Below are 22937 nucleotides of genomic sequence, written 5' to 3' on the forward strand. Positions count from 1 at the left end.
AGCCGGGCCATCAGTGGTGACTCTCCCATGGAGCACAGGGACAACCGGGCCATCAGTGGTGACCCTCCCATGGAGCACAGGGACAGCCAGGCCATCAGTGGTGACCCTCCCATGGAGCATGGGGACAGCTGGTCCATCAGTAGTGACCCTCCCATGGAGCACGGGGACGGCCGGGCCATCAGGGTGACCAGGAGCAGCACAACCCTGCCCTGCCCGGCACCCTCAGCGTGGCCTCCCCGTGGGTCAGACCTGGACGCAGGGGCTGCGTGGCTGGACCCCAAGCCCGTTCTGCTCCAGGCCGTGGCCCGTTCCCAGGAGAGACCCCGACCCCGTCAGCCTCCGGCCTGGGACTGGGGTCCAAGCGTGTTCTCTGAGGGGGGGGCAGGAGAAGATGGGGTGACAGTGCAGGAGTCTCCTGACGTCAACCTGTGGCCTCAAGCCCAGTCCCACGGGGACGGGGACGGGGATGGGGACAGGGACGGGGTGGACACTCGGCTGCCCCGCCAGGTGAGAAGCGGCAGAGAAGGAAACTTACTGTCCTCTGCAGAGTCCCAGCTCAGGGGACGGTGACAGCTGGGGGGGGGGTGTCACCCACCTGAGACCTCTGTCCCACCTGAGTCCCCTGGTAGGAACTCGGCTTCAGGGCCGGCAGGGCGGCCCCCACAGTGCGTGTAGAGGGCAGCAGGGAGGAGGGACCTCAGCCCTGCAGGGCGCCGCACGGGGACGGGCATTTGCCTGTTCAAGAAGAGAAGTGGAGACGGCCGGTGGGGCTGAGGGCGCAGCTGGGCCTCCCGCTGCAGGAATCTTCTGGAGCCGTGACAGTAGCCAGCAAGGCCCTCCAGGCTCAGGAGGGCGAGGAGCGTGGGGTGTGTCTGAGCAGCACCGGGCAGGGCTCAGGTGGCAGCAATGCAGGGACAGTCCCCATTGCTGCTGCCGCTGCCTCCTTGCTGGGCTCCCCGAGGGTGACGCCCGGGCGCAGACTCCAGACCCCACTCGCGTCCCGAACCGCCCGCCCAGGGCCGCTGGCAGCACCTGGTGCCCGAGGGTCACCCTGGGGGCCAGGCCAGGGGCTGGGCACAGCCCGTCACCTGCCCGTGTGCAAGACGGTGAGGTCACCGCCAGCGTCCCAGTTTAGGCTCCGGCTTCACGGGCAGAATTGTGACATTTTCTCTCGAATGGCTGCATCCCGCCACGGCCGACTGATCCTGCATTTGAGCAGCTGCCTGCTGCGTCCGGCGCTCGGGGAACAATAGGAGAGGCCTGTGAACGCCCAGCCGTGGGCAGGCAGGCAGAGCGGCCTCAGAGCCCGAGCCTAAGAATAGCGCGGCGCACCTGCAGGGCGCTTCCCTCCCGAGCGCGAGGAGGGCGGCGGCCACCGGCACCCCGTCCAGCTCCACGCTTACAGCCCTGAGGTGAGCCACACGTGGCCGGTGTGGCCAGAGCCTCCGCGGCAGAGCCAAGGGGCAGGCCCAGAGCTTTGGCACCGAGATGCCACGCCCGTTGTGGCACCGTCTCCTGAGTGACCCCCACGCGCCCCCTCAGCAGAGCCCTCTCAGCAGCCACCGACGTGGGCGGGGGCCCTGCCACGGCCCCAGGCCCGGGGGGGTCCCCAAGTCACAGCCCCACACTCAGAGAGTCCCCGAGCCAGGGCCCCTCGACATGGGTGGGGTCTGCTTTGTGGCTGGAGGGACTCGGGCTTGGTGGTCGAGTACGTGGTCTGTGGTCGCTCACACAGGCAGGGACCTGCTGCATCTGTCCCCAGTCCACAGGGACCCGAGGGGCCCCAACCGCTGCCTGGGAGCCCGCCCTGTTTATGGGAGGGCGAAGGCAGCTGGGTCTCCGGGTGTGGCAGGAAGTAGGCAGCTCCTGACATGGGGAGGGGATGGGGACCCCCGGGGCACCCTACTGGCAGCACATTCTCCTCGGCCCACGGGTGCGGCCATGGCACCTCCACGCCAGTCCCACACACAGTGGCTGCAGATACTGACGGTGCCGTCACCGCCCACACTCCCGGCCCACCGGGAACCTGGAAGGTGGGAGTCGGGCGGGAGCCCAGGCTCAGGCCCAGACGGGCCCTGCTGCTCCCATGATCCACCGCGGAGCCCAGGCCCTTCCTCTGCCCTGGCTGAAGAACAGTGGGCGTCGGGGGGCCGCGTGGGCGTCCAGACGAGCCCCACCCCTGAGAAGGGCCCACGGGCCACTCCGGGGCTGGCTGGCCCCCGCACCTGACCCTGGCCAGCCTGGGCAGGGGCACTTCTGGGGCAGGCAGCCAGGAGGCCCTCATGGCTCTAAGGGTGCTCCTGTCTGTGGCCCCCACAGGCTGTGCACCCCGCATTTCCCCAGAGCACAGCCGTGACCACAGGCACCGAGGTGGGCACAGGAGAGAAGGTGGCGGGTGTCCTGGTCTGGCGGAGAGGGGACGCCCAGGGGCCCAACGTAGGATGTTACGAGGTGGTTCCCGGGCCTGCCAGCCACACAGGGGAGCGAGGAAGTCTCCCAACCACAGATCCCACGTGGCTCTCAGTGGCTTCGAATGGATGTTGGAGTGACCTCCAGCCTCAGGCTCCCTGAAGGGACGGCCATGTCCCCAGGCCAGCCTCTGGGGACAGCCAGGGCTGCCCTGGCCACACCTGTGCTGCAGAGGGGGTCAGGCCACAGCGCTCAGGCCACACAGCGCTGCCACCAGGGCCACACCAGCTGGCTGCAACACGCCTGCAGGGGCCGGAACCAGTGCCCACCAGCACCCCTGTCCTGGGGCCCCCAGGCCTCCCAGATGCTCCCTGGGCCCTGTGGCTGCTGGCTGGCCATGTGCTCGGGGCCGGTCAGTCAAGAGCCCGAGCGTCTGTCTGGCCATCGCCTGGTAGGTGCTGCCTAGGTATAGCCGGGCGGGGTGGGGGGGTGGGAGCTGCAGCCCCTCATTGGCCACTGCCCTGCTGTGCACCCCAGGGGATCAGTCGGGCCACAAGCAGGCCTCTCATCTTTCCCCCCACCTGTGTCTGGTCCCAGGGGCCTGGGGGGACATCTGCAAGTCCAGGCTCGGACTTTTCCCTGCCTCTGAGGTTAAAGGCTGGAAGCTTCTAGAATCCCCCACTTGTTTCACAAATGCTCATCGAGTGCCTCCTCTCTAGGGGTGAGTGTGTTCCAAGGGCAGGAAGACAAGATCCAGATAAACCCACAGCAGCAAATCCCCAGGAAACCCTCAGTGCAGGTGTCCCCGTGGTGGGCAGGAGAGGGGGCAGGGGCCTGTGGACAGGAGGCCTAGGGTGGCCGGGCCAGAGGGGAAGCCCAGTGCAGAACAAGCCCATCTGGTGGAAGGAGCTGCAGACAGGAGCCCTGCAGGGGAGGGGAGGGGAGGTCAGGAAAGACAGGAGCCCTGCAAGAGAGGGGAGGGGAGGTCAGGGCAGATAGGAACCATGCAGGGGAGGGGAGGGGAGGTCAGGAAAGACAGGAGCCCTGCAGGAGAGGGGAGGGGAGGTCAGGGCAGACAGGAGCCCTGCAGGGCAGGGGAGGGGAGGTCAGGGCAGACAGGAACCCTGCAGGGCAGGGGAGGGGAGATCAGGGCAGATAGGAACCATGCAGGGGAGGGGAGAGGAGGTCAGGGCAGACAGGAGCCCTGCAGGGGAGGGGAGAGGAGGTCAGGAAAGACAGGAGCCCTGCAGGAGAGGGGAGGGGAGGTCAGGGCAGATAGGAACCATGCAGGGGAGGGGAGGGGAGGTCAGGGCAGACAGGAGCCCTGCAGGGGAGGGGAGAGGAGGTCAGGGCAGACAGGAGCCCTGCAGGGGAGGGGAGAGGAGGTCAGGAAAGACAGGAGCCCTGCAGGAGAGGGGAGGGGAGGTCAGGGCAGATAGGAACCATGCAGGGGAGGGGAGAGGAGGTCAGGGCAGACAGGAGCCCTGCAGGGGAGGGGAGAAGAGGTCAGGAAAGACAGGAGCCCTGCAGGAGAGGGGAGGGGAGGTCAGGGCAGATAGGAACCATGCAGGGGAGGGGAGGGGAGGTCAGGGCAGACAGGAGCCCTGCAGGGGAGGGGAGAGGAGGTCAGGGCAGACAGGAGCCCTGCAGGGGAGGGGAGAGGAGGTCAGGGCAGACAGGAGCCCTGCAGGGGAGGGGAGGGGAGGTCAGGGCAGACAGGAGCCCTGCAGAGGAGGGGAGAGGAGGTCAGGGCAGACAGGAGCCCTGCAGGGGAGGGGAGAGGAGGTCAGGGCAGACAGGAGCCCTGCAGGGGAGGGGAGGGGAGGTCAGGGCAGACAGGAGCCCTGCAGGGGAGGGGAGGGGAGGTCAGGGCAGACAGGAGCCCTGCAGGGGAGGGGAGAGGAGGTCAGGGCAGACAGGAGCCCTGCAGGGGAGGGGAGGGGAGGTCAGGGCAGACAGGAGCCCTGCAGGGGAGGGGAGGGGAGGTCAGGGCAGACAGGAGCCCTGCAGGGGAGGGGAGAGGAGGTCAGGGCAGACAGGAGCCCTGCAGGGGAGGGGAGAGGAGGTCAGGGCAGACAGGAGCCCTGCAGGGGAGGGGAGGGGAGGTCAGGGCAGATAGGAACCATGCAGGGGAGGGGAGGGGAGGTCAGGGCAGACAGGAGCCCTGCAGGGCAGGGGAGAGGAGGTCAGGGCAGACAGGAGCCCTGCAGGAGAGGGGAGAGGAGGTCAGGGCAGACAGGAGCCCTACAGGGCAGGGGAGGGGAGGTCAGGGCAGACAGGAGCCCTACAGGGCAGGGGAGGGGAGGTCAGGGCAGACAGGAGCCCTGCAGGGCAGGGGAGGGGAGGTCAGGGCAGACAGGAACCCTGCAGGGCAGGGGAGGGGAGGTCAGGGCAGACAGGAGCCCTGCAGGGCAGGGGAGGGGAGGTCAGGGCAGACAGGAGCCCTGCAGGGCAGGGGAGGGCAGAGGGAGGAGCCTGGGCCCCGCCCTGTTGCAGGGAGGATGGCAGGACCGAGGAGTCCCATGGGAAGTCTACAGATGGCTGCAGTGGGTTTTGCACCTGGCCTCGTGGCATCCCCTTCTTGCTCACCATGCTCCGGGGAGCCCAGGTATGGAACCCACACCCGAATGACAGTCTTTTCCCCTCCTCTCCTCTCAGGGCTGCACCCTTCATTTCTTTCTTACCATGGCATCGTCTCGGTGACCGGATGTCCTGGCCGTGCTTCTGACTAATGAGGATGGCTGTAGTATCCCCGTAAGTGGGGCCTTGAAAATGCTCCTTTATTCCTCGTTTTCTTAGGGCTTTTCCACCACAAGTGGAGGCTGGACCTTGTCCAATGCCCTTTAGGCACACACGGAAACAATCACGCTTTTTCTCTCTAAGTTAGGAACAAGCTGAATTACAACGATCAATCCTTAGTGTTAAATCATTGACTTCCCGGCACGATCCCACCTGCTCGTGATGCGTCATTCTTTTTTATTTGCTGCCACATTCTACTGGCTGATGTTTTATTAAAGATTTTTAAGTCGATATTTATAGGCAAGATTGGTTTGTAGCTTTCGTTTTTGTGCAGCCTTATGTCGAAGTGGAGTGTCAATGTTATTCCGCCTTCCAAAATCAATCTCACAGCTTTCTTCTTCCCCTTAGCTACAGAACCGTTTGAAAACCAATGGAGTCATCTTTTCCTTCCCGGGAAACTGTCTGGCCTGACTTTCTGGGCAGGGGTGGGTAGTTCTTCAACAGCTTTCTCTGTCTCTTCCGGGGTGATTGGTTCATCAGGAGACTTTATCTCTTCTGGGGGGAGCTCTCGTGTTTGCGCTTCCTGGAAGAGGATTCGTAAGAACAGAGTGCTCTCATTTTAGCAATACATGTGTGCAATGTCTTCTTTATCATTTATTATCTGTACTTCCGCCATTTTTCTTAATTAGGCATGGGCTAATCAGGTGCTGGATTTATTTGTTAGCGCTTTGGTTGTTCTGTTTTCTATTTGTCTTCTATTATCTTTCTAATCCCTTCCCTGTGCTTTTCTCAGGGCAACGTGATGCTTTTGCAAACTTGAGCTGGGTGTTAAATCTTGTGTTTGGGTTATCATCACAGGTACTTTTCCGCTGAGCACTGTCTCTCTGGCAGCAATGATGGGTAATGACTTTTCTTCTTGTTTGTTTGAGATACTCTGTTCAGTGGGTTCAAGTTTTGGTTTGTTTTTGAACCTAAGAGTTGTTCGAGACACGGCGTTTTTGTTTAAATTAATAGGGCTGTTTGTTTCTGGTTGTGTTTTAAAGGTCTCATGTTGCTGTCTTGTGCTCAGAGACTGCTGTCTGCACTGTTTATACTCTGGGGCTCTGTTGAGAGTTTTTATTACCTAATTTGTAATCAATAATTAAATGTTCCCTGGAAGCTAAAAATATGGTTTTATTCTCTATTTTCAGCATGAGGCACAGATATAGAGAGGACCGGACCCTGACCTTTTTTTTTTTTTTTCTTTCCCAAATTCCTTTCTAAGGTGCCTGGTGAGTCACACCTTACCCAACATAAAATCTCATAAAATGAGTCTTTGTATTAACCCGGTGTGATGTGGTTCTCCGTCTACCTGGCCCTGGTCTGGCATCACGGGACAGGCAGCCGACCCGAGACTGGAGCTCTCCTTTCCACCGACTCCACGACTTCAGACAAAGCTTGACTCTTTCAAGCAACTGCTCACTGAAAGATGCCTAACGCCCACCTGTGATCTGCAAGCCCTCACTCCAAGATAGGTCGCCCTTTCAGGCCGAACTGACGTGTGCATTCCACATATAGATTTGTGATTTCACCTGTAATTCCCATCTCCGTGAACTTATAAAACCAAAACATAACCCAGCAGCCTCAGGAGTATTTTCTCAAGACCTCTTGAGACGGTGCTCCCAGGGCCGAGGTCACTCATATTGGCTCAGAATAAGCCTCTTTAAAAATTCTCGCAGAATTTGGGTTTTCTGTCAATAGTATCTCAATTGCATGTCTCTTAATATACAAAATATTATAATTGTCCACTTAATCTGTCATTAACTTGAGACAGTCCACCATTGTTATTTTTCTACTTTTTTTGATCAGTGCCTTTTTTTTTTCGTTCTAACCTTGTCTGATGCCATGAACCACCGCCCTCATTTCCTCCCCAGCCTCTGCTCGCTTTCTCACCTCCAGCCTTCCTGGGTCACCCAATTGTGTGTCTATTTCGACAGAGAGTAGCCAGCGCTGCCTCGGGCTCTGAGTCTCTTTCTTCCAGCAGGTGAGTTTGGCCCTTTCACATTTATTGGTGTTACACCGATCTTATAGCATCGTATTTTACTGATTTATGCTTATTTGTGTTTTATTTTATTCCTATTTCATATTTAATCATATTTTAAAATTTTTATGTTATGCTTTCTGTCTTTATTGGTTTTGTCTTTGTCTTTCACCAGACACGATCTGATCTGTGATTTCATTCCTTGGTTTGTGTTCCTCAAAGGTGGAGGATTTGCCTTCCGTGGTTAAGTTTTTCTTGTGGTTTCCTAAATAACACAATGTTATAGAAGTTCTTCCATTTCCTATCGTGCATGCCTCTCCATGCCCAGGGCAAAGTCAGCTGGCTTCTACATCCTCCCTGCCCCCAGCAGAGTTTAACTGATGATAATGTCTTTCTTAATTTGTCTAGAGTCTTTTTTTTTTTTTTTTTTTTGAAATAGAGTCTTGCTTTGTTGCCCAGGCTAGAGTGAGTGCCATGGCGTCAGCCTAGCTCACAGCAACCTCTAACTCCTGGGCTCAAGGGATCCTCCTGCCTCAGCCTCCTGAGTAGCTGGGACTACAGGCATGCACCACCATGCCCGGCTGATTTTTTCTATATATATTAGTTGGCCAATTAATTTCTTTCTATTTTTATGGTAGAGACGGGGTCTCGCTCAGGCTGGTTTTGAACTCCTGACCTTGAGCAATCCGCCCGCCTCGGCCTCCCAGAGTGCTAGGATTACAGGCGTGAGCCACCGCGCCTGGCCAATTTGTCTAGAGTCTTGTCCATACATTTAAATATTCTCGTATTTTTATTACCTGAGACATCAATAACAAATGATCAATTTAAAAGAAAATTGCTTTTCATCTTCTCTTCCTTCCCTTCCCTTCCCTCCCGTTGTTGTTACTTAAGCGTTCCTTTCTGCCTTGGTGTTGACATCTGTCCCCCAGTCCTCCAGCCACCTCCCTCCCTGCCCTGAGCTCTGTGCCGACATCTGCCTTCCAGCAGCTTCCCCCGTCCATCTCTCAGCTGCCAGATTCCCAGATTCCTGCAGTTACCTTGAGGGAGAGAGAATAAAGCTATGCATAAAATTCTGAGTTTGGAGATTCTGGACGTGGCTATCAGATAAAATACAGAATGTCTAATTAAATTTGAATTTCAGGTAAGTAACAAACGATTTTCTAGTATAAGTATAAGCCATGCAATATTTAAGCCAAGGCAAATATTTTATGGGACACACTTGTATTTTAAAAAATGCATCATTTATCTGAAATTGGAATCTGAGGAGGTATCTCGTCCTGTTTGGTTTGGCTGGTTGGTCCATGGGCTGTTTCGCTGCTTTTTGTCGGTTTCGCTACATCTGCCAGCCGGGTTCCGGGTGGAGGAGGAGGGTCAGGAGCACAGGCACTCACTCCTGCACACTCCCCACCCTCCCCAGGCGCCGGTCGGCCTCCCGATGACCCGAGGGCAGCCCGTGGGGAGCTGGGGCAGGACGTGCACCTGCAGCCGGCCCCATGGGACCCCCAGACTTGCGCTCTGGATGTGGGTGTCCATCAGGCCAGAGGTGGCAGGACGGATGAGGGTCTCCAGGGACTTCAGCCCGCACAACCTGGCAGCCCGGCGGAGCCTGGTGCCAGGGAGGGCAGGGAGGGGACAGGAGCCGAGCAGGAATGTTTTTCTCCCCACTTCCCCCCACCCCCAGTGGAGAACGGAGCTGCTTTGCCGGGACCTGCAGCCTCCTGGGGTCCCCTCCCTGCCGACCCCACAGCAGAGGGTGTCGTGGCCCGTTTGTGGGACGGAGGATGAACACAGAACATAAAACACAAATGCAGAACACAGAGAAAAACACGGACACACGTACAAACGGTTGACTTGAGTAATAATACACTGGGTCAGTTTTATTTTTATACTCTAAAAAATTAAAGTTAGTTCCTTGTACGTAACCGCCCAGGCATTGCAGCAATGGCCATAAATTCCGGAATAGCCTTAGGGAAGCAGACGTCCCCTGACTCAGAATCTCAAGGTGGTTGCTCTAGGCACTAGGCATAGATAAAGGACGGAGATTAGCAAGGACAGGCACGGTGAGCCACAGGGGGCATTTCTCATCCCCAGCTTCTCTTAGGGTGACCCCCTAAGATCTTCGGCTGAACCCCGGCAACTGTGCCTGGCTTAGGTCGCCCCTCCCTTGAGGGGTCTTACACGTCATTGACTAACCAGCCATCTTATGGGGTGTACACAGCAATCACAGGAATAATGTGTTTATCGTGTGGCCTCCAGATCCCCAATGCAGTGGGGCGGGCCGCTCTTGCTACTCAAACCTCAGGTCCTTTGTTATGCCTCTAGGCAACACCTTTATTTATCACAGGGAGCCTGTCCGGAACAGATTACTTTCAAACGCTCTGGGCAGAACATGAACGTACATTACTCACTAACTTTAATTCTTAAACTAGGAAAATACATGTCAGTCCCCTACAGAGGGTCCTCCTAGTTTTGTGGAAGACATTGGAGATGCTCCTAGTTTCTCCAGCTCCTCTTGTTCAGGGTGGTGTCCAGGAAGAGGGGGGCCACACCATCTTCCCTCTGCCCTCTTAGGGCTGGGGTTCCTGGGCACATCGGGGGCAGGGCACCCCTCCCCAAGGGAGTGAGCCCGCACAGAGCCTTCCCTGGATAACGGGGGAGTGATTATTAACTGTCTCAGGAGGAGACTCATTTGTCAGACTTTATATGGAAAACAGAAAGTAAGCACTGACCCAGAGCACAGAGGTCGGCTGCAGCGCCCAGCCCGGGCAAACGCGTGCTGACCTCAGGGAGGGTCTGCCCAGCCTGGAAGGCAGGGAAAGTCTGCATGCACCTGGAGGCCGGCTGGGGGGCCAGGCCTTGACTCTGGATGCTGGCAGCACCCTGGCCCCGGCCGGAGCAGCGTGTTTGGTGGGGAGTCCAGTCTCTGCCCCGTGAGGGACAGAGGACACCATGGCTCAGTGGCCACGGCTGCCCACAGTGGAGAGTAGGTTGGACACCAGGCCTCTCCATCCCTGGGGCCTTCCTGGCCCGTCTACTTTGACAACAGGGAGCACCTGACTGCCCTTCCCCCTGGACGCACCTGAGGCCCCTCTCCCAGTTGTCTGCCTCAGCAAAGAATTTTCGACTAAGACCCCAAAGGCAAATACAGAACAACAACAACAACAAAAATGGGACTTGATTAAAATTAAAAAGTTTCTGCACAGCAAAGGAAATAAATCCACAGAGTATACAGACAACCTATAGGATGGGAGAAAATATTTGCAAACTACACAGCCGACATGGGGCTCATATCCATAACCTACAAAGAACTCATGCAAATCATTAAGAAACAAACAATCCCATCAAAAGGTGGCAAAAGTCATGAACAGAAGTTTTTTTAAAGAAGATAGACGTGATGTCACCGTGATGCAGAGAAAGGGAATGCTTTGGAGGAGGGGGCTCGTGGCCCTGTAGACCGCTGAGTGTGGCCCCCAACCAAGTCCAGACTTCACATGAAAATAAAAATCCCTTTATTAAACACAATATTTATACATGCTCATGCTAAGCTGGGGTCTGGGACGGTAGGACGGAGGGATGGTGGGGTGCTGGGATGGAGGGATGGTAAGATGGAGGGAAGGTGGGGTGCTGGGATGATGGGGTGCTGGGGTCTGGGATGGTAGGACGGAGGGGTGGTGGGGTGCTGGGATGGAGGGATGGTAAGATGGAGGGATGGTAGGATGGAGGGATGGTGGGGTGCTGGGATGATGGGGTGCTGGGGTCTGGGATGGTAGGACGGAGGGGTGGTGGGGTGCTGGGATGGAGGGATGGTAAGATGGAGGGATGGTAGGACGGAGGGGTGGTGGGGTGCTGGGATGATGGGGTGCTGGGATGATGGGGTGCTGGGGTCTGGGATGGTAGGACGGAGGGGTGGTGGGGTGCTGGGATGGAGGGATGGTAAGATGGAGGGATGGTAGGATGGACAGATGGTGGTGTGCTGGGATGATGGGGAGCTGGGGTGCTGGGAGGGAGGGATGGTAGGATGGAGGGATGGTGGGGTGCTGGGAGGGAGGGATGGTGGGGTGCTGGGATACTGCTATTTTATGACGCCGGGGTGCTGGGTGTTCCAGATGATTCCATGCTCTGCTCTGGGTCCTTGTAGGGCAGGGTCACAGTACCCTCGTGTGGCCACCTGGGGAACTGCAGGAACTCGCCTGTGCAGGGAGCTGATACTCTTCCTGTTCAGGGTCTGCCCCTTGGGAAAGGGGAGGATGGAGGTGGGGGGCGCCCCTCCGGATCCTCCTGCTGCTCCTGGGCATCCGGCTGCTCTTCCTGGCAACACTGGGCTCCTCCTCCAGCGCCCGGCCACGCAGTGCCTGGCCTGCGGGGCGATGCTTTCTGCCCCTCCGCTTCTCTGCCAGTCCCGGAGGCTGGTCCTGAACAGCTGCCCGGTGACATCTGTGGGTCAGAGGTCTGCTCTCCTGTGCCTGCCTGGCCATGCAGAGGGCCGCACGTGCACAGGCATGTGCACACTCACACATGTGCACACACACGCGTCCGCACACTCGTGTTCATGCTCACACACACACGTGAACTCCCCGGCAGTGGTTCCGGGGTCCTCCTGACTGTGGCGGGCCATCGCCCCACAGCCATCACGCCCGAGTGGCCCGACACGGAGTGTCGCCTCCCTCTGCACTCGCTTCTACTCGGAGGGTCCAGCCGCCGCCTTCCGGACCCCACGTTTCAGTTCTCACGCTGGCAGCAAAGTAGCCAAGCCCGCGTCACATGGCCCCAAAGTGGAGCCGGAGCCTGTAATCAGCTGCTTTGAGATGTCCTGCCTTTTCGGGCCAAACCAACCTACACCTTCCATGTATTGAATTCTGGCTTTACCTGTAATTCCCGTCTCCCTGAAAGGTATAAAACCAACGGTAATGAACCACTTGCTCAAGGCTCCTTGGGCTTGGCTCCAGACCATGGTCATGCATATTCAGCTCAGAATAAACCTCTTTGAATTATTTTACAGAGTTTGGGTTCTCTTCTGTTGACAACGGGATTTTTTTGTGCGTAGAATCATATTGTTTGTCACTAAAAACTCATCAACATTTAAAGTTTTTATAATCTTGTACCTTTAAAAATAAATCCTCTTCAGACCCCGGGTGGTCCCCTGGGCACCGTCCCCGCAGGGCAGAGCTCGCCTGACCTCCAGCCGGAGCTTTCCCCAGGATGCTTGTCTTGAGGTTCTGCATGTCCAGGACAGACACAGGCCACGTCCCTCCCGAGTGCCCCGGACAGACGGGCATGGCCTCCTGAGCCAGCCTACTCCCCTCTGTCAACGAAAAAAAGCCAACTCTGTAAAATGATTTTAAAGAGATTTATTCTGAGCCAAATTTGAGGACCATGACCCGGAGCCACTCCCAAGAAGCCTTGAGCAAGTGGACTCGCTGTGCCTGGGTCACAGTTTGGTTTTATACATTCCAGGGAGACAGGGGTTACGGGTAAAGTCATAAATCAATACGTGGGAAGCATACATTGGTTTGGCCCGAAAAAGTGGGCCATCTCAAAGTGGGGGCTTACAGGTTACAGGTGGGTTTAAAGACTCTTTGATTTGTAATTTGTTAAAGACCATGAAGTTTTGTCTAAAGGCTTGGCATATTTCAACATAAGGAGCTGTTATCAGAGATGAGCCACCAGACATAGATTGGTTGTGTAAATTGAGGACCTGCAGGTTTGTCTTGCACACGCTTAGCCTGTTAATGGGCTACAAAGGATGTCCCCAAGAAGGGAGCAGGGCATGAGGAGGCCTGTCCGACTTCCCTCCTCCTGGCAGACAATTTCGCTTTAGGATATTCCTTTGGCCACAAGGGGGTCCATTTAGTCAGCCGGTGGAGGGGTGAGCCTTAAAATTTTATTTTAATTCACACCTCGCAAAACCTGCAGCCCGACCCCCCCCATCCCCAGCGACGACACACACCAATAACGGGAATGTTTCTGGCATCACAGAAGTGCTCAGGTGCAGCACACACCTGCAACTCAGGCCTCCTGGGTGGGGAGGGGGAGCCCTGCCCAGGTAGTGGGGGCTGTGCCTGGCCTCCCTCCTGCTCTCACCTGGGCAGGTGCCATGCTGACTCCCTTCTCTTCTACTTCCTCTCCTTGCTCAGGTCTCAGCTCAACTGTCTCCTGCTTAGGGACACTCCCCCCACCCCATCGCTTGGGGTCAGAACCCCCTTCACAGGCTGTCAGGCTCCCAATCCTACATTTGATGTCCTGTCTCCCCAGGGGGCCCTTCCCTCCCCCAGGCAGGGGCAAATATCTATTGTGGCATGGGTGCAGGAGGGAATGCGTAGGGGGACACGCAGGAATATGGCCAGGAGAGGGTTGGAGGAGGGGCGGAGATGAGCCCGGGTGCGCAGACGCTAGAGCCAGAGGGGAGAGGGGCGGCCAGGTCCAAGGAGCGCTGACCTCCCCCTGCGGTGCCCTGCCCCTCCCCTCCCCCATCACCGCCACCGCCCCGCCCCTCCACTCCATCGCTCCGCCCCTCCACCGCCCCGCCCCTCTGTCGCCCCGCCCCCTGCGTCCTCGCTGGCGCAGGGCGGGCGGCGGTTAGCCCCACCTCTGCCGCGTGGTCCGCAGCCGACCGGAACCGCGTCCTGGACCTCTCGTTGCTAGGCAACCGCCGTTGGTCCCACGGCCGAGCTAGCGGACGCGGCTGGGACGCTGCGCTGGGGACCCCGAGGAGGCGCCATGGACCTGGTCATCACGCAGGAGCTGGCCCGCGCCCAGAGCCAGCAAGGTGGGCCCGGGACCCTGCGACCCCCGCCCGCACCCCCGGCCCCCGTGATCCTGCCCCCTGCCTGACGGGTGACCGTCTGAGGCTTTCAGGTGGTCCCCGAACTTCCGGGGCAGAGCAAACGTGAGGAAAGTGCCTTTAGGGCCCCCAAGCGGCCGCACTGCGGACCCTCTGGCCCCAGGACCCCCGCCCCCACCCGGCCGGGCGGCCCCCCTCCCCGTGCTCAAGGCCGCCCCCCGCAGACGCCGCCGCCCTGAGGAGGGCCTACGAGCTCATCAAGTCGGGCAACGTGGGGAAATCCGAGCTGGACCCCAGGGAAAGCTTCAGCCCCGACCTGTTCGTGCTGTGTGCCGAGCAGGCCCTCAAGGTAACTAGCCCCGCCCCGGGACAGGTCGGAGGTGAGAGGTCGCTGGGTTAGGGTGCGGTGGGCGGGCGGGGGAGAGCGGCAGCCCCTGGGCGGGATCCCTCGGTGGGGCCTGATCTGGAAGGGGGTTGGTGTGCTCTGGCAGATGGGGCAGCCCGAGGTGAGCGCCGACTGCATACAGATGTACTTCAAGGTGAAGGGGCCTGTCACGCAGTTCCTGGGCCGGGCGCACCTGTGCCGGGCCCAGCTGTGCGCCCCGCAGTCCACGGACAACCTGGTGAGTGGCGTCCCCACCCTGCCCCCACTGACCTCTTCACCGGCTCCAGGTGTCACGGCAGAAAGTCATAGTCCAGTTTAGCACAAGTGACCAAGTTCGCTTTCACAGGGACGTGAAACTGGCGCCGTGTCCTGTTAGGGTCTTGCCAGGGCCGTGGAGTCTGATGTGTTCCGTGTGACCACAGGTCACAGGTCTTTGCAGGGCGGTTTCTGACCCTCACAGCTGCTCACGGCCAGGTCTGGCCAGGCTCCAGTGAGGTCAGCGTCCAGGGCAATGGTGGTGAGCCGCGATTGGTGTTTTTGGTTTAACTGAGCATTCTTTTTTTTTTTTTTTTTGAGACTTACTCTGTTGCCCGGGCTACAATGCCATGGCGTCAGCCTCCTGCCTCAGCCTCCCAGGTAGCTGGGACTACAGGCATGCGCCACCATGCCCGGCTAATTTTTTATGTATATATTTTTAGTTGTCCAGCTGATTTCTTTCTATTCTATTAGTAGAGATGGGGTCTCGCTCTTGCTCAGGCTGGTCTCAAAGTCCTGAGCTCAAAACGGTCTGCCCATGTTGGCCTCCTAGAGTGCTAGGATTACAGGCAAGAGCCACCACACCCAGCCTAACTGTGCATTCTCTGTGTTGTTGTAGGAGGAATTTGAGAACTGTGTGACTCAGTACATGAAGGCTATCAACTTTGCGAAAGGAGAGCCGAGGTAGGCACTGTCGGATGGGCCTTTCTGACTGGTTGCGTGGGAGATGCCAGAGCCAGAACTGACCGAGTGGGCGTGTTCATTGGCACTTAGGGTGGGACACCGTCGTTCAGACACGGTTCATCCGTGTCTGCAGGCAGTTCTTGTCGTGATCTGCAGGTGGCCAGGGCCCCTCTTGGCCACTCCCCCTCCCTGGGCCGCCCCCAGCACCCACCGCCTGCCTGTGCTGCCCCTGGTGGACGCCCAGCCGGGCCTTCTGTCCCTAGAGGTGACCTGGGACACCCCAGCGTGATTTCTGCCCGGCCCATGCCTTCTCCATCAGAGACAAACATCACTGTGGAGACTGCAGAGCCCGTGTGCAGACTGGGGTTAACGCACTCATTTAAATGGGGCGCAGCGTTTGGAGGCGTGCAGCGTCTGCTTTCTTTCTGTCAGTGGCCTTCTCTGGCCAAATCTCGATGTAAACCTGAGGACACGGCCCAGCCCACAGACCTGCCTCCATGGGGACAGGGCTGGGGAGGCCTGGCCTCACACCGGAGGTCCTGAGGTCAGTGGGTGTCTCCACAGGGAGCCGTGAGTGGCCGGGGAGAGGCCTGGCCTGTGCTGCAGACGGGCCGGTGGGTGGCGGGGGCACTTGGAGGGCTGGCGGGGCGCCTTCAGGAGGCCTGGCGGGGCGCCTTCAGGAGGGCTGGCGGGGCGCCTTCAGGAGGCCTGGCTGCCCTGTGGGACCCAGGGCGGGAGCTGAGCAGAGGGAGGGTGGCTCAGGCCGGAGAGAAGGAGCCCTGTTTGCGGGCGTGTGGGAGTCAGGGGCTACGTCCCTTTCTGGCGGGGTGACAGCTCTGGGGGCCACCCCTCTGGTGTGGAAGGCCCTCTAGGCCGGGGGCTCCGGTCAGGACACCTGGGCTTCCCCTCCTTTCCAGGAAAAGCAGGGAAAGGCGAGTCCTGTCTCGGGGCCATGCTGCGGCTCCCCGAAAACTCCCCGAGGACACGTGGCCAGGGCAGGACACCAGCAGGCGCCACGGCCACGCACCCCCCTCCACTCGCCCTTCTTGGCACCATGCCGCCTGCCCCGGGGAGAAGCCCAGACCCCCAAGAGGAGCCTCTGCTCACTTCTCCAGCCCCTTGTCCACTTCACCAGGATGCTGGGAGGCTTTGTCCCTGAAGTTTCCCTCCTGGTCATTTTCAGCCACGGCAACATGTCTCCTCCTCCAGGAAGCCTTCCTTGATTCCCTCATCCTTGCCCATTCTTGTCTGTCCCTTGAGAGGCCAGGGAGGGAGGCCTTGCTCAGTGCTGTATTTTCACGGGGTCTGATCAGCCGGAGGAGTGACTGACTGAAGAGGTCGTGGTCCGCACTCAGGAGCCTGTGGCTGGGTCCCCGCAGCCGGGGCTGAGCTGGAGCCACCTGCACACCTGAAGTGAGGCCACCAGGCCTTCCCCAGGGGGAAACTGCTCTGTGCCTGGTGCTCCCCCAAGCGCAGGTGCGGCCCTGGCTGCTGCCATCTGCTGGACACGCGGAGGAACGCGTGACTCTGTGGAAACAGGGGCCCTGGCCTTGTGGCTCAGGCGTCCTCCCCCTGGCCGCAGGTACTACTTCCTAGTGTATAACGCCTCCGTGCTCTACTGGCAAATGGTGAGGCCCTTCCTGCAGCCCGGATACCACCACCACCTGATCCCCAGCCTCTCCCAGATCGTGAGCGTGCTGAACCAGATCGAGGAAGAAGACAAGGAGTGGCGAGTGGAGCTGATGCTGTGAGTGCGCGGCCCTGCCTCCCGAGGGGACGGAGTGGGGCGTCCAGACTCAGAGCAGAGGAAACGGGGCCCTGCCTCCCGAGGGGACAGAGTGGGGCGTCCAGACTCAGAGCAGAGGAAACACGGCCCTGCCTCCGAGGGGACGGAGTGGGGCGTCCAGACTCAGAGCAGAGGAAGAGGCCCTGCCTCCCGAGGGGACGGAGTGGGGCGTCCAGACTCAGAGCAGAGGAAACGGGGCCCTGCCTCCCCAGGGGACGGAGTGGGGCATCCAGACTCAGAGCAGAGGAAACACGGCCCTGCCTCCCGAGGGGACGGAGTGGGGCATCCAGACTCAGAGCAGAGAAAGGGGCCCTGCCTCCCGAGGGGACGGAGTGGGGCGTCCAGACTCAGAGCAGAGGAAGGGGCCCTGCCTCCCGAGGGGACGGAGTGGGGCGTCCAGACTCAGAGCAGAGGAAACACGGCCCTGCCTCCCGAGGGGACGGAGTGGGGCGTCCAGACTCAGAGCAGAGGAAGGGGCCCTGCCTCCCGAGGGGGCGGAGTGGGGCGTCCAGACTCAGAGCAGAGGAAGGGGCCCTGCCTCCCGAGGGGACGGAGTGGGGCGTCCAGACTCAGAGCAGAGGAAACACGGCCCTGCCTCCCGAGGGGACGGAGTGGGGCGTCCAGACTCAGAGCAGAGGAAACACGGCCCTGCCTCCCGAGGGGACGGAGTGGGGCGTCCAGACTCAGAGCAGAGGAAGGGGCCCTGCCTCCCGAGGGGACGGAGTGGGGCATCCAGACTCAGAGCAGAGAAAGGGGCCCTGCCTCCCGAGGGGACGGAGTGGGGCGTCCAGACTCAGAGCAGAGGAAGGGGCCCTGCCTCCCGAGGGGACGGAGTGGGGCGTCCAGACTCAGAGCAGAGGAAACGGGGCCCTGCGCCACTGGCCCAGCTCGTGGGTTAAACACCCTAGTTCAGTAATAAAATTTGTGATGCCGCAGGCGTGTGGGCAAGACGAAACCATGCCAGGGCGAGCGGGCAGGGCCAGCAGTCCAGGCGGCCCCCGAGGAGCGGGGCTCTGGGGGCCGCCAGGGCAGGGCGGCGGGTGCTGGGGCCTCAGCCCCGAAAAGCCGCCGTCACTGCCGGCCGTCAGCAAAGGGCACTGGTCGCCGTGCGGGGCGGCGGACCAACCGGGCTCTGTCGGAGCCTTCGCTGTGCTGGGTGAGCGTTCACAACCAGGGTCCCGACTGTGCCAGGGCCAGAGAGTCCGCACTCAGGTCCGGGTCCAGAGTCTGTAGGCATTGGCCGGCTTCGTAGCCTTCGGGGAACCTTTAAAAGAAAGTAAATGCAAATAAGACCTTTCTTTAAAATGTCATTTCCAGGCCGGGCATGGCGGTCCACACCTGTAGTGCAGCACTGTGGGAGGCTGAGTCGGGAGGATCGCTTGAGGCCAGGAGTTTGAGACCAGCCTGGGCAGCATAGTGAGAACCCTGTCTCTACAAAAAATTTTAAAAAATATATCATTTTTAAATGTCCTGGGGAATTAAAAGGCCAGTAATTTCCTCTCCTGCTGCTAGGGACGGCAAGCTTTCCTGGCTCCTGCTGGCCCTTCCTGGCGGGGAGCTACTCCCAGGCTATCTTTCTGAAGCTGGTGAAACATAAAAATGATAAAAGTGTAATAACCTGGTGATTACACGTTTTCAGCAGAAAACAATTTCAACAAGGTTTAATATCAACCCTGTTATCCAGGGAACTTCTTGAGTGCTACCTGCAAGCTGAAAGAAAGGAGGAGGCTGCTAGGTTCTGTTCCACCGCGGCGCCGTTCATAAAATCGAATGTGCCGCAGAAATACCGGCAGATATTCTCTCTTATGGTGAGTGGACGTGTTAAATACACAGTTACAAGAAGTGGTTTGCTTAAAAGTCAGTGCTCAGTAAAGTACGCATACAAACTGCAAACAAGCCCATTAATTGAGAGAGAGAAAAACATAACATGAACAAAGCAAATACAAACAGAATAGCAATTCATCCTATGGAAAGACACATATAATCATGATATTTTGAAAACAAAACAAGATCTTTTGCCTTTATTGTTACTCTTTGAATATTTCCTTTGTAACAGCATTGATTTTTTTTAAGTTAATACAAAATTTATAAAACTACAAGTAATTACTATAATACAAGAATTTGTATGGAAAACATTCATCAGCTATTCATTTTTATGTACAAGGAATGAGCATAAGCTGTATCTGAAAAAGCTAAATATAACAATGAGAAGATACATGTTATTTATAGGTATTAATTACAGGAGGAATATTTACAAAATATCTACTGTTTCCCCAAAAATAAGACAGTGTCTTATATTTATTTTTCCTCAAGAAGACACCCTAAGGCTTATTTTCAGGGAATGTGTTATTTTCCCCTCAATGCCTCAGCTTGCAGAACGCACAGGATGGCCGGGACCTGACAGGGGTAGCCGACCTTGTTGGTGGGGCTGCCTGCACCTTTCTGGTCACCTCTGGGATAGTAGCTGTCACGACTAGGCAGATGAGAAGGGCTGCTCCTCTTCTTTACCACTCCAGGACATGCTTGGGTTATGCAGATGCGCTGTGTAGCCACGCCCGTCATGAGGGCTTATTTTCTGGGTAGGGCTTCTATTGCGCAAATGCTTAGAAATCCTGAGAGGGCTTATTTTATGGGTAGGTCTATTTTCAGGGAAACACAGTAGACAAAATCTAGATCTCTACCTATTGTTTAAATCTAAATTAATATTCTGTTCCATTTTATGACAGGTTCGTCATGAGTTAATGGATATGCGTCAGTTAAAAGAAGAAAAGAAAAATTCCATTAGCCTTTCGGTTGCTTTCCTCATTAGTATGCTAAAAGGGTAAGTAGCTTGGGGAGGGAGAGCAGAAGTTGAGTTTCCTGAGTGCTGAGCTCAGGAAGACTATTCTTTCTCCCCAGGGACAGGGACACCATGTCCCTGCAGGTGAGGGAGTTTGGGTTGAAGGGAGCTGGCCTGGGAGGTAGGGCCTGGGAGGCAACCTGGCGCCACCTGTGAAAGCAGGGCCACGGGAAGGGGCCTGCGCTTCTGAGCCAAGTGGAAAGACGGGTTCCAGGAGAAGGAAGTCACCAACAGTGTCAGATGCCTCTGACAGGTCATGCCAGATAAGTCTGGATTTGACCATGACATTGAAGAGAACAAGAGCAGTTTGTAGGGAAACCCTCACCCAGCAGGTTAGAACGAGTGGGGGAAGGATGGTTACCTGGGAGTGGAGAGAGGACTCTTTTGAAAAGTTCCCTGTGCAGGGCAGGAGAGCTGTAATGGCAGCTGGAGGGAATTAGGATGGTGGAGAAGATAGTGTATTTTCGGGGAGTGAGGAGATGAAAGTGTGTGAGGGCTGAGGGGAGTGAGGAGGTGACAGTGTGTGAGGGCTGAGGGGAGTGAGGAGATGACAGTGTGTGAGGGCTGAGGGGAGTGAGGAGATGAAAGTGTGTGAGGGCTGAGGGAGTGAGGAGATGAAAGTGTGTGAGGGCTGAGGGGAGTGAGGAGGTGACAGTGTGTGAGGGCTGAGGGGAGTGAGGAGGTGACAGTGTGTGAGTGCTGAGGGGAGTGAGGAGATGACAGTGTGTGAGGGCTGAGGGGAGTGAGGAGGTGACAGTGTGTGAGGGCTGAGGGGAGCTAGGAGGTGACAGTGTGTTTGAGGGCTGAGGGGAGTGAGGAGGTGACAGTGTGTGAGGGCTGAGGGGAGGGAGGAGGTGACAGTGTGTGAGTGCTGAGGGGAGCGAGGAGGTGACAGTGTGTGAGTGCTGAGGGGAGCGAGGAGGTGACAGTGTGTGAGAGCTGAGGGGAGCGAGGAGGTGACAGTGTGTGAGGGGTGAGGGGAGCGAGGAGGTGACAGTGTGTGAGGGCTGAGGGGAGTGAAGAGGTGACAGTGTTCGAGTGCTGAGGCGAATGAGGTGACGACAGTGTTGTGGTTGAGGACATTCAAGACATGGCTGTGTGTTTGGTTGCTGAGGGGTGTGAAGAGATCTGGGTGTTTATGTGCTGAGATCATTCTGGTGAGAGCAGATGCTGACCACAGGTCCTAGAGCAGATGACAGGAGAGAGGACATTATTTTCCAAGGAAGGGTTCCCTAGTCTGGTCGTGCCTCTGGTGGAAGGGCGTATGCAAGTCTTCCTGGGTGACGTTTTTATGATGCAGCTGGAGTGAGGGAGGGTGAGGAAGTGTGACAAAGTGTCTGCGACATTCGAGGAGACAAAGGACAAGGGATTATTTTGGCCTTTCTTTTCAGTGGGAACCAATTTCTAGACTCTCTTTGGATAAATTGCATTAACATAATAGGATCTTTTGATTATTTTGTATTTGAATTAATTCTAGAAAACTGGATAAAAATGAATTACCAGAAGATGTCGAAAGTATTCTGAAAAAGGCCTATAAACATTTAAGTCATTACAATCACCAGCGCTTTCCTTCAATCAGAGAAGATAAGTAAGTGTTTACGTTTTTCCAGCATACATTTACATATAGGTAGTCTTTGTGCAAAATTTATGCAAGTAGTGGAAAATGTGGAAAAATATAAAAACAATCAACTAGAACCACTTTAGCAAAAGTCAGCCATGTGGATGTTTTTTAGTAAATTTCCTTCTTTTTTATCCTGAGGTTGGTACTGTTTGGGCAGTACTTTGATATCCTACTTTTTAAAATCAAATTTAACTTCCAAGCATAAGCATTTTCAAGTTATTACAGCTTCTTCTCACACATTTCTGAATAGCTGCATAATGCTTCATTGTGTGGGGGAAACATACATTTTCCTTGAGCATTTCCCAGGCTAGTTTGTTCCAGTTCTGTGCTTTCTTGACTCCTCCGAGCAGCCTTAGAGTCTAGGATCAGTCCTGGGCTAGATTCCCGCCTGAGGCATCTGCACAGCACTCCCCAGTTATTTTCACAGAAGTGACAGGGTTTGTTCTCAGCGGCTGTTTTGTCACATTCTCATTAGCACTGTGTGTTCATTTATGAGATGGGGTGGAGCGTTGTTAACATAGCAGGCGGAAGTTATCTTATCGATAGGACGGCCCTGGGAAAGACACATCAGCTGTCTCTGGCTGTGCAAAAAACCACCACCAACTTAGCAGCTCCAAGCGATGCTCACTTGCAGCCTCCGTGTGTGCGGTCAGGGTGTGCTGGGCGGGGTCTCTGAGGAGGCCGCACTGGGGAAGGGGCGACGCCTGCCAAGCCCACGTGGGTGTCGGCAGGATTCTGCTTCTCACTCAGTGAGGGCCTCGCTCCCTGCTGCTGTGGGCACCTCCACGTGACAGCCGTTTGCGAAAGGCAGCACGGAGGGTCGGCTGGTGTAGCAGATGTCACGGTTGTCTGAATCCAGCCGAGGCACTGGGCTCCGCTCCACGTGAGCTCGCCTCTCGGTTAGATGCAGGTCACTCAAGGGGAGGGGGTCACTGGAGACCCTGAACCAAACAGGAGGCAGGACGGGGGTCTCACAGGTCTGGTGGTGGTGGGGGCTGGGCACCCAGGGAGGATGCAAACAGGTCCGTCTGGCTCTCCGGGACGGGGGGGTGGGGGTGGCGGGGGGCGGGGGGGCGGGACATGTGAATGGGCACTTACGTGTGCACATGTATGAGGGTTTTTCTGAAGGAGGCTGTCTGTTCCGATTCTCCAGGTTCCAACTGGAGTCAGGCAGAGCTCAGCCGTGGCCCTGGCTGTGGCCTGCAGCTTTGCCTTCTGTGGCTGGGGCTCCGGGTTAGCGCTCAGGACTGAAGTGAGGGTCTCTCCTGACAGTCTCATCATTCCCTCCCTTGGGACATTTCTGCAAGCAGGATCTGGGGCGCTGGTGCACGCAAGGGGGTGTGCCTTCCGCCCTCTTGGTGTCAGTCTGTCTGTGCCTTTGCTGATGAAGTTGAACGTTTTTTCATGTATTTGCTACC

The 22937-nt window shown here is 57.2% G+C and overlaps 1 protein-coding gene across 1 annotated transcript in view; it reads left to right on the forward strand.

Annotated features, from left to right (window-relative positions):
* Positions 1 to 13775: 13775 nt before the first annotated feature.
* CFAP46 (cilia and flagella associated protein 46) overlaps positions 13776 to 22937 on the forward strand; it is a 96004-nt gene continuing 86842 nt past the window's right edge. The window contains exons 1-8 of the mRNA XM_012755464.3: positions 13776 to 13934; positions 14174 to 14298; positions 14441 to 14572; positions 15209 to 15273; positions 16856 to 17020; positions 18744 to 18867; positions 19786 to 19880; positions 21376 to 21486. Of these exons, the coding sequence (XP_012610918.2) occupies positions 13886 to 13934; positions 14174 to 14298; positions 14441 to 14572; positions 15209 to 15273; positions 16856 to 17020; positions 18744 to 18867; positions 19786 to 19880; positions 21376 to 21486 (866 nt within the window). The 5' untranslated portion in view covers positions 13776 to 13885. The remainder of the gene's footprint in view (positions 13935 to 14173; positions 14299 to 14440; positions 14573 to 15208; positions 15274 to 16855; positions 17021 to 18743; positions 18868 to 19785; positions 19881 to 21375; positions 21487 to 22937) is intronic.

This window comes from Microcebus murinus, chromosome 14, assembly GCF_040939455.1.
Source record: "Microcebus murinus isolate Inina chromosome 14, M.murinus_Inina_mat1.0, whole genome shotgun sequence".
Taxonomy (NCBI): Eukaryota; Metazoa; Chordata; class Mammalia; order Primates; family Cheirogaleidae; genus Microcebus; species Microcebus murinus.